Here is an 18,984-nt window from a genome sequence, read left to right on the forward strand (position 1 = left end):
TCCTTATAAAATGCCAACCAATTGAAATGGTGAAAAAAATACGAAAAGGCTTATTTTTGTGCACTTTTTAATACAAATTTATTATTATATTCCACTGCCAAGCAATTGGTCCCACAAGAAAGCCTCCTTCACCTATGGACATTGCAACACCAGAGGAGTCGCCAATGCATTTGCACCGGCTTTGAAGGAGAGCTCTTTTTACACCTCTCTTGAAGAGCCCCAGTACTGAGGAATAAGATCATTCCACATTTTGCACGTACGCGGCAAAAATGACCGTGCAAACCGAACCGTGGAGAACCACCACGGGTCCAGTTGATGTGGATGGAACTTCCTCCTTCGTCGAGAGGTGCAATAAAAGAAGGGTGATGTAGGCATCAGATCGAATAGTTCCTTAGAACTCTCACCAATGTAAAGCCGGTTGAACACGCAGAGGGAACCTATGTCCGTCCGAAGGCTTAAGGGTTTTAAGCGACCTAATTATTTTCTATTCCAAAAAAAATAGTGCCTTTTTTATAACATAAGAGTAGCAGACGAGCATGCAGTCCACCTGATGGTAAGTGGCTACTGCCGCCCATGGACATCTGTAATCAACCCCAGATAGGATTAGATATTCCTACCTGAGGTCAGCCACAAATGCGGCGCTACCCCTGAGGACTAAGCTGAAACGCCTCGAAAAAGTATGTCTCCCTTACAACACCCTTCAAAACGAAACACAGCAGCGCCTAACACTGCCGTTATTAGGCAGAAAAAGGTGTGGAGGTGGTGCCGCCGGAGTCGAACCACAAATGATTCTACCACCTTCCTTGCCTTTGACAAGATTTAAAGACTTTAATGATAACAACAGTGTAACCGAAAGATAATGATAACCACACATACTTAATCATTAAATATAATAAGCCGATGACATATGCAATTAGTAGTTTTGCGAAAAATCCCAAATGAAATCGAAGACGACTTCCTTTTAGTAATAACAATAAATAATTAAAGCTTCGATAAATATGATTTACTTTACTTTGGGACGTCGAAGGGAATAGAATATTATTAAACGATTATTATTTAAGTAGTAAAATGTGTCGATGTTTTCATTTAAATATTGTGTTGTTAATTATATATTATTGTAAGTATATAATTTCTTCATAGGTGTTCATATGTGATATTAGTGCGCACTACTTTCAAATATTCAACATTTAAGTGTTAAGGGCTTAATGTTTATTGTAACGATTTATTTATCTTTCTTGACAGTGATCGCAGTCGCCAGTTCCGAAGATAATGTCAATGAATTAAATAAAGGTGTAATTTTTCTCGTAAGTAAACAGTAAAGGCAGTGTATGTAAATTAATATCCTCACACATGGAAGCTTATGTTGTAACATGTATGCCAACGACACTGACAAACCATTTTGCCTTCGACGATAATGCACCGACGAGGTCATGCCGGTATCTTGAGAGTTTGATACTCGCAAGTTAATGTGCAGTATAATTATACATCCACTGATGTCGTTGCAGTTACCGTGCTGTTGTAGTCCCAATAAAAAAGAGCTTATTAAGTTTTAAACCATATTCATTCGGATATATAGCATATTATTATGTTCGTTATTCATTCTCTTATCCCTAAATTTGTATACAGAAATCGACTACTAAATCAGCGTCTCCGGTATTACCCACTATGACTTGAGAAATGTTTACGCCATTGTTTAAATAATTATCGCCACGGCAGTAATCGATATTTGCCTTCTTCAGGTCCAGAATGAATACTGGTCCAGGGCCAAGTTATAGATATATTAAAATAATTTAATAGGCACGATATCTAGAGATTTCTTATATGCTCATATGAGTATATTTCTTGGCCACAAATGTTTTAAAGGTAGAAGAACACTTCGGAATCCTCCTATGGTACCATCATTATACCTACTTATATTTCTTCACATTTATTTCTGGCGCGAAGGAATTCTTACATTCTGATGGAAGGATGTGGATGCCGAATCACTTACATAATTATGCCATCTTAGCCCCCCAAAGCTTTGGCTTGAAGCAGATCTTGAGCCATCTTTTCTATATGGAGGTGGTTACAGACGTCCCTGGGCGGGTTCATTCCGTGTAGTGCAACCACATAACATCAGCTGGACTGCACGCACGTTTGCAACTTCCTTTACAGTTCCCATTACATGAAAATATTTCGATTTTTTAAGAGATCGTTCGATGACGTGGATGTTGAGCACAGTGATGATCCTTGCTCTCCATTCTCACCTAAATTACCCGATTTTCGAGCAACTGGTCGACCAGTCAGTGAAGTCAGTAAGTGGCATGTTTTAAAACTAAAATTCTTTTCTTTTATAGTTTTTCACGGCGATTATTTTTTCAGATATTTTTTCCGAATTGAAGTCTTGAGTTCTACGACAAATAAACCATTCTGCAATTTAGCCACATGATACATAAATATGAAAAAATAAAGAATTAACATAATTTTGTATTTGAAATAAATACAGTTAAAGGTTTTTTTTATGTTTTTAGAGTGTTTTGAATATGTTTGGAGAGCGAAGCTCGGTATGATAAACCTAGATCAAGAATTGCAATGTAAGTATGATTTCTCCCTGTGAAATTTTTTTAGCGAGCTTTGAGGCGTCATTGTATCCCCAGGATCGTGCGACCACGACTATTGCATGAACGACTTTTTACTATTATAGACAGTTATAATTAATTTTCAAAACACGCATTTTTTTAAACCAGAGACGCGTGCCTGGGATTTGCACCTAGGACCACCGACCCTCTCAGCCATGGGGTTCTACCAAGGTCAAAATATAGAAAATAGTACAACTATAAAGATAAAAGGCTTATAAAAATAAAAATGCGTGTTACCCATTTTTCAGGTTTTTCCAAAAAGAATAAAAACTTCGGGAAACATCGAATTTTAGGCGGACTGAATGCAACATTAAGCGATTTTTCACACATGGTAAGTATAATTTCTGAAATTAACCCCATATAAGGTTAGATTCCTAGTTGAGGTTGGCCACAGATACCAAAAAAGTAAGGGCTATGTTGGAATGCCTCGGATAAGTACATCTCATGGTAAAGGTACCACATTGTTTAAACCAGAACACAGGATCACTGTTATTGAACGGATTGATCACGGCATTTATTGAACGGGAAAACGTAAGGTAACTGGTGTTTCTGCAGTCATACGCAGTTCTAAAAGGAGTGTACTAACCTGTGATTTGCCAAAGTCATGTGCGTATTCGATTATGTAAGTTTAGTGCGTCACTTGATTCAATGATGTAGGTGTATTAATTAACAGTTGACTAGCGTGGTAAGCAATTTTGCCTAATACAGATAATTAAATATACCATCCTCAGCCTAGGAGGAAACCTCTGCCTACTAATACGACAATAATGGGTTAGTCATAATTTGATATTATGTACATTCCAGGCAGCTTTAGGATGGAAAGCTGTAAATGGATCTTGGATTTTCCAATGCGGTGGTTCGCTCATAAGTAACAAGTTTGTATTAACAGCTGCTCACTGTGCAAGTGTTCCAAGAGGTGATTCTAACATTATGGACCTCGAACCGAAAATCGTGAGACTTGGCGTAGTAACTTTATACAATCACACAATAAAGTTTTCAGTACGTATCTACCTAATCTTTAGTACCTACGCATTTCTATCAGTCTTTCAGACCTTTATTTGATCTCTCATAATTTGGTCATTTTTGAGTAGTTAATCTGGAAATATTATTCTTGAGAAAACATTATCGAGAGCATTGCGTGGCGTCCAGCCATTCACTCTGTAGTTCCCAAAATTTGTTACTTAACCTACCAGAAAGCTTCCTTTTGTCCAACAGTTATAAACAAAAACCCATTATGTGTTAAAAGAGCTCATATTATTATTTTTTTATTACTTGTGGTGGTACACCGTTATTAAATTAGACAAAACTTGAACTATTTCTGGATTTTTCAGAACGAACCAAAGCTGCCAAATGATGCGACTATCAAGCGAATCGTAACACACCCCCAATATCGCTCCCCTCGTAAATACTACGACATCGCCCTCATTGAACTGGAAAAAGAGATCGACTTTCAATGGATTCTACATCCTTCTTGTCTTCATACCAGCTTCGATGTACCGGATATGGTCTCTGTAACTGGATGGGGTGTAACTGATTTAGGTATGTTTGTATAGTATTTTATTCTATGTATTATACATAATATAATGTGTTATGCTACAAATACCCATTTGGACAAGTAAGTCATTTCAACTACAAAACTAGCAATTTTGCAAGAAATTTGCTCCAGCGGTCACATCTAGGCATAAAAGTGGTCCAAGCAGACCAATTAACCAGAAAGAAGATCAGAATATCGCTGACAGAGAATCGCTCATCGGGACGTCACGACACCGGCAGATATTTCTACATTTTCAATCAATTCAGATACGAAGCGACAGTTTTATAGTACAGTTAATTATCTCGTATCTTGAATCGTAAATTGTACGTACTGCACATTGTCTTATTACAACCTTTAGTACAATTTCATGGAATTATGATAATTCCACTGATATCTTGTCATCTCAATCAAAAAGAGACTTATAATACGTGTCACTGTGACAAAGAACTTTGTGCAGAAATGGAATGATGAAAAAATATGTGATGACGAAAATTATTTTATTAGCAATTATTGCCTGACGTATTTGCAAATAATTCCAATTTACTTCCTCCAGTTACTTCAAGAACTTCACCAACTTTACAAGTGGCCCAGCTAAATGTGATCGAGTCTACGACTTGCGATACATTACTAAATTTGAAACATATAAAAGGTATGCTCAGGTTTATCAATTAAACTTCGATATCCAACAAATTACGTTTTATTTATCCTTTTTACACAAATCCGAACAAGAATAAATCACTACTCGTCTCATTTCAATCTACCAATCTAACTGACTTTTATAATTGTCAATACTAAGTATTGCCATATTAATATCATATTATTTGTATTTAGTTTTATAAAATTAAATGAAGTAACATTATATAAACACATAAAATTATTATATCTAAAAATAATATTGTCATGCTAAAATACATCAGATCAGTATGGTATTAAGTAATATTAAAACTATAATGTTATCGTATCCTTACAGCTCGGCCATCCTCATAAGGGTGGGCCCTCACACCTAGTTATAATTTATATTCAATTAGTTCTACTCTATTGATCTTATCATAATTTACAACGTTCAGTTTCTATTTAAATAGTCACAGATAGTTCTAATTCACAAGTCTCATACTAAATTCTAGTTCACAAGTGTCATCAAATAGCATAGTCAAACTTATCAGTTCACATAAAACACAAAGTCTGTCATGATCTGCGAACATCTGTACCATATCGTGTACTGCCCGCTCATAACCTTTGCGTTTTAAAATCACGATCATGTCCATTTAGTCAATTGTGTGATCTGCAATCATCTGCGTTTTATTCGCTGATTGCTCACAATCCTAAATAATTAAAGTTACGATCTGCAATCATCTGCGTTACAATCACTGTTTGCTCATAGCCCTAAATTATCAATATTTAAAGCTATGATCTGCAATCATTTGTATTAGAAACGCTGATTGCTCATAACAATAATTATCAAAATGTATAGTCTGTCACGATCTGTGTCATCTGTGCAATCAGCACTGACACTCGTAACCTATACACATCTTCAATTAAATTATCTAAAATCTATTATTTTCATCTATAATATATAGACCTATCTCATTTACTACACAATAATTCATGACTTACAAAATTAAACATTTATTCACATATTCTGTTTAAATCTATATAGTCACTTTTTTATCTTGTATTTAATATGTATATTTATTGATCTAAGTTCATAATTAATTATTATTCTCATCACTTGCATCATTTACATCGCTGTCGTTTTCACTATCCAATCCTTTAAAAATTAACCACGGCTGTATTTTGTCTACACTAACAATATTCTCATACCTTTTGTTTCCTTTCCTACTAATAGGAGTATCTTCCACTAAAAATCTATCGTTTGGTAATATTTTGACAATTTTGTACGGTCCATGAAATTTAGGCATAAGTTTTTTAGATTTTCCTACCCTATCCTTGTCAAACAACGTTCTTTCAATCCTTACAAGGTCGCCTTCATTATACTTTGTTGGGGATTTTCTACGCCTATCAAACCGATCTTTCGCAGAAACCTGTTCCTTCATAATTTTAGCTAATGATTCGTTTCTTAAATCTACTAATTCTTTTCCACTAACCCTATCTACTGTTTCATTGATTACATCGTTTAATATATTCGCTGATGTACTCGTAATATTATACCCAAATAAAAGTTCTGAAGGGCTTTTACCAGTAGTTTTGTTTATTGTAGTATTTATTCCTAATTGTATTTCGCCTACATAATCATCCCAAGTATTATCGTTCTTATCATGACATCTAGTACCTAAAGCATCTGATATTGTCCTATTAAATCGCTCCACTTGCCCGTTCGCTCGCGGTGTGGCTACGGCATTTAAGATATGTTTTATATTAGTATTTTTAACAAAAAATTTAAACATTGCACTTGTAAAACATGAGCCTCTATCTGTGATTAAGCGTGAAGGTGCCCCAAAAAAACTAAAATGCTCCTTAAATATACGGATAGCGGTTGAACTCTTTGTATCCTTAACAGGGGTTATATTAATAAATTTAGTAAAGGCATCTATAATGACTAATAAGTAAATATTACCTCGCCGTGAACGAACGAAAGGGCCCAAATGATCGGCGTGCAACGTATGAAAAGGAATATTTGGTTTCGGTACAGGATGCATTAAACCCTCTTTAGGCCCTCCCGGCGTTTTGTGAAATGCACATTGCAGACAGGCAGAAACATACTTTTTTGTGAAACGACGCATTTTAGGAAACCAAAATGTGTCCCTCAGTCTTTTATACGTTTTCTCATAGCCGAAATGACCCACTTCATCATGGTTCATCCGTAGTAATTGCCACCTAACAGATTTGGGAACAACCCAACGCAGTCCATCATCAACTTGCCTATATACGTAATTTCCCTTTAATTGGTAATTTTTACATACATCAATTACATTTTTAGAATTTTTGTCTGATAGAATTTCTCGTATTTTCCTAACGTCATCATCGCTGTTTTGTACAGTCGCGATCCAATCTTGTATATCTATTGTTAAAATATCAATTACGTGGGTCTCATCATCGAGGGTCATCTCGGTGACAGGAGCACGGCTGAGAGCATCGACGTGAGACATTCTTGTACCTGGTCTGTACTCTATCTCACAGTCGTACTCCTGAAACTGCATCCACCATCGTCCTATCCTAGGAACTAGATCTCTTTTTATCATTGTAGTCCGCAACGCATTACAGTCTGTTATTATCTTAAATTTTATGCCTAACAAATAAACTCGAAATCTATTTAGCGATGCAACAACCGCCAAGGTTTCTAGATCAAATGAGTGAAATTTTTGTTCATCTGCTGTCGTTTTTCGACTGTAATAAGCCACGGGCTTCATAAATCCCTCTTTGTCACGTTGCATAAGTATGCCTGCAATGCCATATTTTGAGGCATCCGTATGCAACTCAGTTTCTAATTTGGAGTCATATAAGGCAAGAATAGGTCGTTCGATCAATTTAGTTTTCAAAGTTTCAAACGCCTTCGTATGTTCATCAGTCCATTTCCACGTGAAATGCTTCTTTAAAAGGTCTGTTAGTGGTCGTGTTATTAATGAAAAATCCTTTACAAATCGTCTAAAAAAGCTAGTTAATCCAATGAACCGTCTAACATCGTGAACATTTTTAGGTACAGGAAAGTCCGACACGGCTGCTACTTTTCGAGAACCAGGACGGATACCCGAACCACTGACTTCAAAGCCAAGAAAATCAATTTTCTTAAAAAAGAAAAAACATTTCTGTAATTTAAGAGTTAGCCCTGCATCTCGAAAAATGCTCAATACTTCACCTAATCTAGTTAAACCTTCACTAAATGTACGCGCAGGGATCAATATGTCATCCATAAAAACTAATGCGTAGCTAACTTTAGACAAAATATTATTCATTGTCCTTTGGAAGACTGATGGCGCATTTGCCAGACCAAAGGGCATTCTTTTAAACTGATATTGGCCATCAGGTGTAACAAATGCGGTTTTATCCTGAGACCCTTCATCCATGGGTATCTGGTAGTAACCAGAAGCTAAGTCTAGACTGATGAATAATGAATTACCAGCCAGGCGGTCTAACTGGTCATCAATTAATGGCAAGGGAAAATGCTCCTTTTTAGTTTTTCTATTAAGAGCGCGAAAGTCAATACAAAGACGTTTATCACCAGTCTTTTTTTTCACCAATAAAACCGGACTTGCATAAGCTGAACTAGACTCACAAATTATATCTGCGTCGAGCATTTCCTTTACCATTGATTTGACTTGTTCCCTTTCTGGATATGGTAACCTATAAGGTCTATAAACAACTGGGTTATTATCAGTTAGTTCAATTTTCATTTTATCGACATTTGTAAAACCTAAATCCGTCATATTATGTGAAAAACACTCGTTGTAGCGCTGTAATAAATCTTTTAATTGCCGTACTTCACTACTAGATAAGTTTTCATCATATTTTAATATTTCAACAATCTTAGAATCATTAAAATCTAATATATTAACATCAACGCTTTCATCTGTACGTAACGCACGTGTCACTAAGTACCCTTGGTCAAATTTCAATACCTCAGTAAATGATATGTTTTGCATTAATAATGCACCTATCCCGTTTTGAATACTATATTCACCCGGCATCAAGTAGTATTCTTTACCAGATGACCCTCGCAAAGAACCATTAACATACACTGTACCCGAAAAGTCCTTGACATCAGTGCAGATTTTAACTACCGACGTAATACCAGGTAAGATATTTATACTCTCGCAGAGTATAAGCTTTAATTTTAGTGGCAAAGACCGTCCAAATATTAATTCATCATCAGTTTTAGTAATAGTAATACCAGGTTTTTCCGTAAAACTATGACCAATCAAAATTGCATACTTTACTACACTATCTTCGACGATATAGGCATCGACCATTTCTGATATACCCTGTATTTCAATCTTAATAGTAACTTTTCCAATAGGCAATACAAAATTAGATCCTATGCCCCGCATTGTGGGCATATGTCCAACGGACCATCGTAATCCTAACTTTTCGGCTACACTACGACGTAACAAAGTGCATTGGCTGCCTAAATCAACGTAGCCTTGCAGAGGCTGGTCATTAAGATTCAATTTTATGAGATATTTATTATTACTGGTATCACGGCTCACGTCTAAGGCCAGAACTGCCTTATCTTTATCAGCGGGTAATTTGGACTTTTGGTCATTAGGTAATTTTGAACAATTAGTTGATATATGGCCTAGTTTATTGCATATAGTACATCTTAAAATCTTTTTAGTACATTTAAAACTGTAATGACCGGTCTCATTGCAATTGAAGCAAGTTATTGGTTTCATATTATCATTATTTGATTGTATTAATTTTGAAATATTTTGATTATTATTATAGTTAATATTTGAATTAAATCTCTTATCAGAATTAACCTTTTTATCAGAATCGCGCAGCTGTTGTTTAATGGATTGAAAATATTTTAATACTTGTTCGGGTTCTTCACATTTCGCAGCTTTGGCTCCTAATCTTAAACTACGATCCTCTATGCCATACAATAAACAATCTACTGCACGTTTACCTTGAATTTCGCATCGATTTAATAAATTAATTTTATCATAATAGTACAACTCTAATGACTCATTATATTTAACCTTTTTAGATAACATTTCTGTTAAAAGTTCTGCATAGTCATCATTCGAAGGAAAAGATTCAATTAATTTAATTTTCCATTCGGACCATGTAAACGACATCGATGGCAAAGCTTGATACCATGCACGGGCTACACCGCATAGTTTAGGAAGTGCGTAATGAATCATTTGATCATCACCCCATTTATACAGTCGACCACATTCCTCAACTTTGCTAATCCATGTGTTAATAGTCTGCCCTTTGTTCATGGGATCAAACTCTGGTATTACATTACCTAACATAGGGAACTTATTCCCTTCTGGGCGGTTATTAACAAATGTTTTTATTAATTCTGTTAATAATAATTGAGTATTGTCACTTTTAGAATTAGAACGTCTCCCGTGTCTCGCTCGACTTCTCGTTCCATGACGTCGCCTCTGGTGGGCCTCGACAACCTCTCCTGCACTCGACTCGCCTTCGCTGCTACGACTGCTAGTGCTCTTCCTTCGTCGATCTGTTCTTTTTCTTTTCCGGTTCGGTTCAGGGGTAAGTTCACGACGCGGAGTCGCTGACATTAGGGTGTCGCGCCTTCGATCACTTACATTCCGATTTTCTTCTCGCGTATCAGAGTTCTTACGATGTTCACACCTATTACGCGTTTTAGAACGCGTTTCGCGTCGATGTTGTGATTTACGCGACGACTTTTTGCGTTTACGACTAGTATGTTCCGTGTCACTGTTCATTTTGATCACTCACAAAGTTCAAACGAAATTCACTCAAAAGTCTTTGTACAGGATGCTATTTCCGCGAAAATAACATGTGGGCTTTACTAATCCCGCTTCTGAGCTAAAAGGTATGCTCAGGTTTATCAATTAAACTTCGATATCCAACAAATTACGTTTTATTTATCCTTTTTACACAAATCCGAACAAGAATAAATCACTACTCGTCTCATTTCAATCTACCAATCTAACTGACTTTTATAATTGTCAATACTAAGTATTGCCATATTAATATCATATTATTTGTATTTAGTTTTATAAAATTAAATGAAGTAACATTATATAAACACATAAAATTATTATATCTAAAAATAATATTGTCATGCTAAAATACATCAGATCAGTATGGTATTAAGTAATATTAAAACTATAATGTTATCGTATCCTTACACATAATAGACACTGGGAAGGCGTAGCTCAGCATCAGGTATGCGCGGGACATCTGGCAGGAGGCATCGATGCATGCCAGGTAACTTTGTTAATATCTTATTTTATAAAATGTCATGTGTGGACTAAAAATAAATGATCATTTTCCTAAACTGTACCAAAACACCCAAATGTCGCAAAAGAGGCTTTAAGTGATTCGTATAACAAAAGTGAAATCTAAACCCGCGTGGCAAAACGGTCTCCATACCGGTCTGACGCGCAAAGGGTTCCGGGTTCGATCCCCGGCCAGAGAGATCTGAATGAGAAATTTACATTTCTGTTCTGGGTCTGAATCTTGTGTATTCGTGTTTCTGTGTATCCATGGCACCTACGACACAGAGAAATTTAGTGTGGGGCTGTAAAAAAACTTGACTTACGACGTTAATTCTTATTACCGAATTATTTCAGGGGGATTCTGGAGGACCACTCCAGTATTTGATCGGAAAAAACTTAGGACCAAAGCGGCCTCCAAATACATGGACTGTACACCGAATCGTTGGGGTAACGTCATTTGGCTACAAATGTGGTCTGGCCAACACTCCTGGTGTCTACACAAGGGTCGCCAGCTTTGCAGGCTGGATTGAGAGCATTGTGTGGCCAGACGACTATGATGCTTCCTCAAGAATAATATTTCCAGATTAATTATGCACATAATGAGTAACAACATATTGATTTTGATAATTAAAGGAATTAATTCGCAATATACTTTGTTGTCTTTAACCTTCGATATTGAAGATTGAAAAAAAAACATTTTAAGATGTGAATAAAATGAAATATTAGACGATTTCTACCCTCACATTCCCTTCTCGGATTCTCTAAATCGTGGGTGCCATGGAGACAGATATAACGGAATACACAAATAGCCAGACCTAGAACAGAAACCTAAATTCATCATCAATATATCCTCACTGGAAAGGCTAAAAATCTAACACGCAAAGGGGCCGCTTTAAATCTTTCCAGTGAAGATATTTTTCCCATCTGATGCGCCGCTACCCGTGAGAACTAAGCTGGAATACCTCGGAAAGGAGTCTCCCTTCCACACCACTGAAACAATAACACAGCAGCGTTTAACATTGCAGAAATAGATGATGATGGTGCCATTGGAGTCGAACTACAGAGCGTTCAACCATCTTCAAAATATGACAACCACACATATCGCTGCTTTGCAAGCATAATGGCACCACTCAAAATTATTTTTTGTGTTAATGATGCGATTTAATCCCAAATATTTTAATGTGTCCTAACAGTATTGTGGTTATATACATAACTACTTATAATTGTATTTAACATTATTTTAATTCTCATTTAAATAAAAGACTTCTAAACAAAAACATTGTTTAATTTTAAACTGGTTTTCCTGAAAAATTACCTTTTTTAATTGTGTCATTATTCTTGCAAAGCAGCGATATACGATTGCATAATAATAAACGAATACGGCACGTTATTGCTGTTTTATCATTAAATGTTATCATTAAATTGATCCAAAATTATAAACATTGATTCATGACTTCATTCTAATAATACTATGGGTTCATGAACTTTGATAAACATACTTCACTTTGATACGTCAAGAGTGAAGGAAGTATTAGAGAAAATATATTTACGTTACAGTGTATAATGTATCATATTTTTAATTTTAATATTGTGTTGTTAATTTTATTTGTTGGTAAGAATTTCATCAATATAAATCTATACTACTATAATATAATATAAATAATATGATGAAGTGTGACGAGTTTATTTTTACATTGATGTTAAATGTAAAAAATGCCTGATTTAGTGATTTCTGACCTTGAGTTTTTTTAGTATGTATCTGTTTATACATTTATCTAAATAACCTTTTCGTGGATTGTGCAGACGTGACTTAAACGGTAATTTTGTACCGTTATTCGGTATTCGTTTATTGCAAAAACAGTCAGAATTGTTGTAGTACTGTTGAGCTGTGGTCGATTTATTACTAAATGCTTGTAATTTTTCCTTAATATCTAAAATACCTATTATTAAATATAAGCAGTGATACCCTAGTATTTGTAACTCGTCATCTCGATCGGGGGACCAAGGTTTAAATCCCAGGCAGGCACCTCTGATTTTTCATTATGTGCGTATTACAAATGAATTATCACTAGCTTGAACGTTGAAGAAAAACATCGTGTGGAAACCTGCATTTATTAGAGATCTTTAAAAATGTTTTACAAGGTATGTGAAGTCTGTATGCACTATAGTCAATATGCACTTGGCCAGCGCGGTGAACTATGGACTAATCTTTCTCATTCTGAGAGGGTAATCGTGCCCAGCAACGGGAGCTTAACGGGTTGATGACGAAATAATACTCATCACGCCATCCAACAGACACGTTAGACGTCAGACCAGCTAGTAAACAATGAATATTGAGGAAACTGCCTGTAATATGAACACGCATATCTATGTTTTAACTATTTAAAGGTTTGGAGGAATGATCGTCATACCTTTTATGTGTATCATAACAGCTCTGTTCAGCGTTACTTCAGAAATTGGTTAAGGGTTACAAGGTGTTCCTTAAAATCCTACTTGGTGTTGTTCACGAACGACAGTGCCTACATATAAGTGGAATGAATTTTTGTCTACTATTTATTAAGAATAAGTATGTTCACGAAGTATTTTTTGCATTTTTGACAGTGATCGCTGCAGCCAGTTTCGAACACAATAATGACAATAGATTAATGAACGACACATTTTTTCTTGTAAGTATAACGTGTATACTGTACCCTTACCATGAGTGTTGGAATATAGCAAAAACTCAAGCCTCTTATAATGTATAATATTCAAGTAGGTTATATATGATAAAGCTGGCAGCTGAAAAACATATATTTTACTTCTTCTAATTTGTCATTCTGTCAATGATTCTATATAATAAAAAGTATCTTTTTTGGAGTGAATTTTATTTTATTATATTTCATAGTTTATTTTCTCGTTCTCCTGTGGCCATTTCCCTACAATGAGTTTTTACGTTTTGACAAATATGACTGTTTTGGTATTTGTTGACGTATTTGCCCATAAAATTTCCAATCAGCGACCCTAGCGGATTGTATCAGAACTATAGTGTCAAGAACATAACATTAAATATCTAAATTGACAAAATGGCGCTTTATGTTTTGTCTTTCTTTTTTGCGAACATGTGAGGCAGACAAAAAGACTTGACCACTTACTTATTGTTAAGTTTACTCAGTTTAACGTAACGTAAAATTGTGGGATGTTTTGAAAACTCATGGTAAGGATACAGTAGTCACAAAATTAATTCAATGATAAACCTCTATTGCTACTTCATTACAACTATTGAATTTTAAGAGATCTTTCAACGACGTGGAAGTTGAAGACTACGATGATCCTTGCGCACCATATTCACCTAAATTACCAGATTTTCGGGTACCTGGTCGATCTGTCAGCGAAGTCAGTAAGTAGCAATTTTAGACCTCAATTATTCCTAAAGTTAACCTTTGCTTTAATAGTAACTTGTACTCGTAGATTACTGATTATTGGATAGTTATGATAGAAAAGTTCAACCAATTTAGCGATATGATTTGATTTACTTAATAATAAATAATGATATCGATAGCAAGTGTTAGCAAATATCAAAACGAAGCTGCGCGTTTGTTAAATTTTCTAGAATTTACTAGATATTGTTCATATGATTTAAAAATGTTCATTAATAATCGGTAATTAATATTTATTTAATTAAATGAAACAGAAAACATACGCTGGTAAAACAACCGATTACAAATGACTGTCATGTAATTTACTTTACTTTATCAGCTTTAAAGTTAAAAAAGTATTAAATATAAGTTATCATCGATTGTCATTTCTATATTACTGACATACTCTAGACCAGAAAGCAAAGAAATAAGATTTACGATGATACATATTACTTCAAGACAACATTTGCCACAATTAATTAGGAGACTATATAACAAAATACGAAAGCGTAAAAGATAAAAAGTATTAGAAGAAGAGTAAGAAACATATTTTGTAAAAGAAAGCAAACCAAGGTTCAAAATTTAAGTAGAATATTTTCCAGGATTTTAAAAGGAAAAACATGTTTTTGGTTCTTGAATTGTAATCGAGAATCACTGAAAATCGAACACAAACTGATTTGTAATAATGAATGATTTTGTTTATATTTTTAGAATGTTTCGAATATGTTTGGAGAGCGAAACTCGGTATGATGAACCTAAATCGAGAACTTGCCTGTAAGTATGATTTTTATATATGAAAATATACTCACGTTATTGGAATTCATCTAACTGAAGACTATACAAAGCACTGCCCATAGGCCTGACACGAAGTAACGGTTTCAGAGCCACAGCCCTGTGACAGATAGATAGACAGCAGAAACTCAGTAATGGCGTTCCGTTTTTACCTTTTGGGTGCGGAACCCTAGATTTTTTTGTTTTATATAATAGTGGCTACTGCCGCCCAGGGACATCTGTAATCGACCCCAGATAGGATTAGACATTCCTACCTGAAGTCAGCCACAGATGCGCCGCTAAACCTGAGGACTAAGCTGGAACTTCAAACCAGTACACAGCAGCGCTTAACACTGCTGTTATGAGACAGAAATAGGTGTGACAGTGGTGCCGCCGGAGTCAAACCACACAGGGTTCTACTTTAAAAAAAGTAGATCTGATGCACCTTTTATATCTCAGCCAATCGAAATATTTAAGTAATGCCTCAAAATGTTACATATTTATTAATGTGTATGATATATTTTACAGGTGAGTTTGTAAGACATGGGCTACATCACCTTTTAGGGGGAAAGAATGCAAAATTAAGTGAATTTGCACACATGGTAGGTATGACCTTAACAAGATAGATAAAATTTTAAGTATCTGTTTTATATATAAGCAGTGATGGCATAGTGGTACGAATTATAATACTCCTATGAAGTTGGGTTCTGTCCTCATATTTGTGACTCCCCACAGTACTGATGGGCAATCTCAAACCAATCAAAGTCAATCTTCTCCGCTAAAATTCTCACCTTTACAGACCTGTTATTAATAAACACGGTAACCTTCGTAAATACCTTCGCGTTCTGCAAGTGCGCAGCAATGTAACAGTATTGGGTTAATCATGACCTCATATTCTGGATGCTTGTTTTACGTAGGACTAGCAGACTAGCATACAGTCCACCTGATAGTAAGTGGTCACTGCCGCCCATTCGTAATCAACCCCTGATAGGATTAGATATTCCTACCTGAGGTCGGCCACAGATGCGCCTCTACCCCTGAGGATCAAGCTGGAATGACGCGGAAAAGTATGTCTTGCATACCACACCCTTCAAACCAGATCACAACAGCGTTTAACGCTGCTTTTATGAGGCAGAAATAGGTTTAGCGTGGTGCCGCTGGATTCGAATCACAAAGGGTTCTACCACCTTCAAAATTTGTATTTCAGGCCGCTTTAGGATGGAAAGCTGTAAATGGAACTTGGATCTTCAAATGCGGTGGTTCGCTCATTAGTAGCAAGTTTGTATTAACAGCTGCTCACTGTGCAAGCACTCCAAGAAGCGACGATACCGTTGAGTACCCAGAACCGAAAATCGTCAGACTTGGCGTTGTGGATACAAACAGAAGACAACTACAATTTTCAGTACGTAAACCTAAACTTTGTACCTATGTTCATCAACTATCAGTAGTCTTGTAATATATTATCTAAGATGATCACCTATATTTTAACAACAAGTCGACCACAGTTCTACACCATGTAAGTAGAACCAAGATGGATTTTATCGATACTACCAATAGTTAAACAATATATTTCTTAAACTTTTGCAACAATGATTGAGCTGCACTTCGCATACATTGAAATCAATAATTACCGTTGACATTGCTTAGAGGTTTTGAAAATGTATTATTTAGCTCAACTTTGTATATAATTTGAATGGAGGATGGGAAAGGAGAGGATAATGCGAATTATCCTATGTTGTTTCAGAGTGATTCGCCAATTGACGTGACTATCAAGCAAATCATAAAACATCCCCATTATCGCCCCCCGCGTCAGTATTACGACATTGCACTACTTGAACTGAAAAACGAAGTCGACTTCCAGTGGCTGGTACATCCTTCATGTCTTCATACAAGCTTCGATCTGCCAGAAACGGCTTCTATAACTGGATGGGGTGTAATTGATTTAGGTCTGTTCCTTTATGAAATGAAATTATCATGTGTAACTAAGCCCAAGCAGAGTCGGTCGGAATAAAATCGGTCGATAGCGGGTAAAACGATCTCTGTAACCTAATTTGATCAAGTGAAACATGTCAACTACAGGACTAACAACTACCGCAAAAGAATGTTCCAGTTGTTACTCATAGCCAAACATAAGTCAATTTGTTTTCTCTTAATAGATGCATGGTATAATGTGTACTGAATTAATTTATTTTACTAATACATTTTCTCATGTCTCATCCCATGTATATACAATATCAACGTATTGTTTCCAGCTACTTTGAAAACTGCACCGATTTTACAAGTGGCCCAAGTGAACATCATAGAATCCTCAAATTGCGACCATTTACTCCGGTTGAAACGAAATAGACACTGGCAAGGCGTAGTCGAACATCAGGTTTGCGCAGGACATATGGCAGGGGGCATCGATACATGCCAGGTGCGCTCTTTCTTCGATTACAGAGATTATAAAGAAAGAAAGAAATAACTTTATTACGTCATGCTTAGGATGATATGCTTGAGATTAGGACATTTGTGATGGTGGTTTGGCTCCTGAAGCACTACCGCCACATCTGTTGCAACAACAGTGTTATGACGCACTGCGCTGTATTCTAGTTTAAAGGATAGGGCAAACAGGATACATGCTCGTTTGCTACTTTTATATATTCGTACTACATCGACACGCCACGACACGAAAGTTATTTGCCAATTTGCAAATGTGCTTTGGGAAAAAAAGCTCACATAGTAGATTTTATCGTGGGCATTTATCAAAAATGTACTAAATCTTGACATTACATATTAAATTTCAGGGTGATTCCGGGGGACCCCTCCAGTATTTGATTAGCGGAAGCAAAGGCCCAGTTGGACATCCACATTCATGGTCAGTACATCGAATTGTTGGCGTAACATCGTTTGGCTACGGATGTGCTCGGGCGAACACACCTGGTGTCTACACGAGGGTGGCAAGCTTTGCGGAGTGGATCGAGAGCGTTGTGTGGCCGGACGAATATAAAGTTGCATCAACACTGAGATTACCAAATTAGATACGTAGACATTACACATAGACAATAAAACATGTCGCTTTAAATAACAAGCATGCGTGGACACTTTAGTGACATTTTTATTTTTCATTTGATAAAAATTTGAACCACAAACCCCCCTTTAACATTTTAAAGTAGATAATAATATAAAGGATGGATTAAACTTTAAATTAGTGTTCGCAAAGAAACAGTACAAATTTTAATGTAAGTAATAATGTATTTATCTTCTTCAATAAATAAATGTTATTTATTTTACTTTTGCATGTAACACGATTAATATAATCTGTAGACTGTAGAGGTCAAAATAAAATCATCAATGCCAGAAACAATATACATATTTATAAGTCCATGTTATTTGTCACTTGATGCTGAACGTGATCGCCTCCTAAATATTGCTTTTATAAGACGTGTGCCGAAGATTATCACTTAAAACTCCGGAATGTGATTTATGCCTACCACAATAAAAATAAAATTTCCAATCCCAAATTATTCTCTATTCACCATAGAAATCAAAATTAAAAGATGTATTATTCTGGTAGTTTGTTATTATTCGTTCAGTATTTTCAGAACAAGAAGTCACATATATGTATCGACGGTCCCTACGTATAAAGCGACATGTCAAAAACGCAGGCTTACAGGAGAGCGTAATTAATGTTCAAACCACTCTAGAAATAATTTTCTATACAATTCTAAAAATATTTTTTTTATAATATTGTTATAGCTTTCGAAATTTTGTACTACTATTTTTAAATATTG

The 18,984-nt window shown here is 35.7% G+C and overlaps 2 protein-coding genes across 2 annotated transcripts; both read left to right on the forward strand.

The window, feature by feature from the left end:
- Positions 1–1,026: 1,026 nt before the first annotated feature.
- LOC140749000 (trypsin-7-like) lies at positions 1,027–11,692 on the forward strand. The gene is made up of 10 exons (XM_073081999.1): positions 1,027–1,117; positions 1,243–1,304; positions 2,189–2,294; positions 2,511–2,573; positions 2,867–2,949; positions 3,423–3,617; positions 3,950–4,157; positions 4,706–4,790; positions 10,956–11,034; positions 11,400–11,692. Exons 1-10 carry the CDS (start codon positions 1,069–1,071, stop codon positions 11,631–11,633), a joined length of 1,164 nt encoding a protein of 387 aa, XP_072938100.1. The 5' UTR covers positions 1,027–1,068; the 3' UTR covers positions 11,634–11,692.
- A 147-nt stretch (positions 11,693–11,839) lies between these two features.
- Positions 11,840–18,735, forward strand: LOC140749002 (serine protease snk-like). The gene is made up of 9 exons (XM_073082000.1): positions 11,840–12,657; positions 13,647–13,711; positions 14,316–14,421; positions 15,152–15,214; positions 15,740–15,813; positions 16,419–16,613; positions 16,956–17,157; positions 17,464–17,627; positions 17,998–18,735. Exons 1-9 carry the CDS (start codon positions 12,609–12,611, stop codon positions 18,229–18,231), a joined length of 1,152 nt encoding a protein of 383 aa, XP_072938101.1. The 5' UTR covers positions 11,840–12,608; the 3' UTR covers positions 18,232–18,735.
- Positions 18,736–18,984: the final 249 nt, after the last annotated feature.

Source organism: Epargyreus clarus, unplaced genomic scaffold (assembly GCF_041222505.1).
Source record: "Epargyreus clarus isolate Ecla_fem2 unplaced genomic scaffold, WU_Ecla_fem_2.2 ptg000017l, whole genome shotgun sequence".
NCBI lineage: Eukaryota > Metazoa > Arthropoda > Insecta > Lepidoptera > Hesperiidae > Epargyreus > Epargyreus clarus.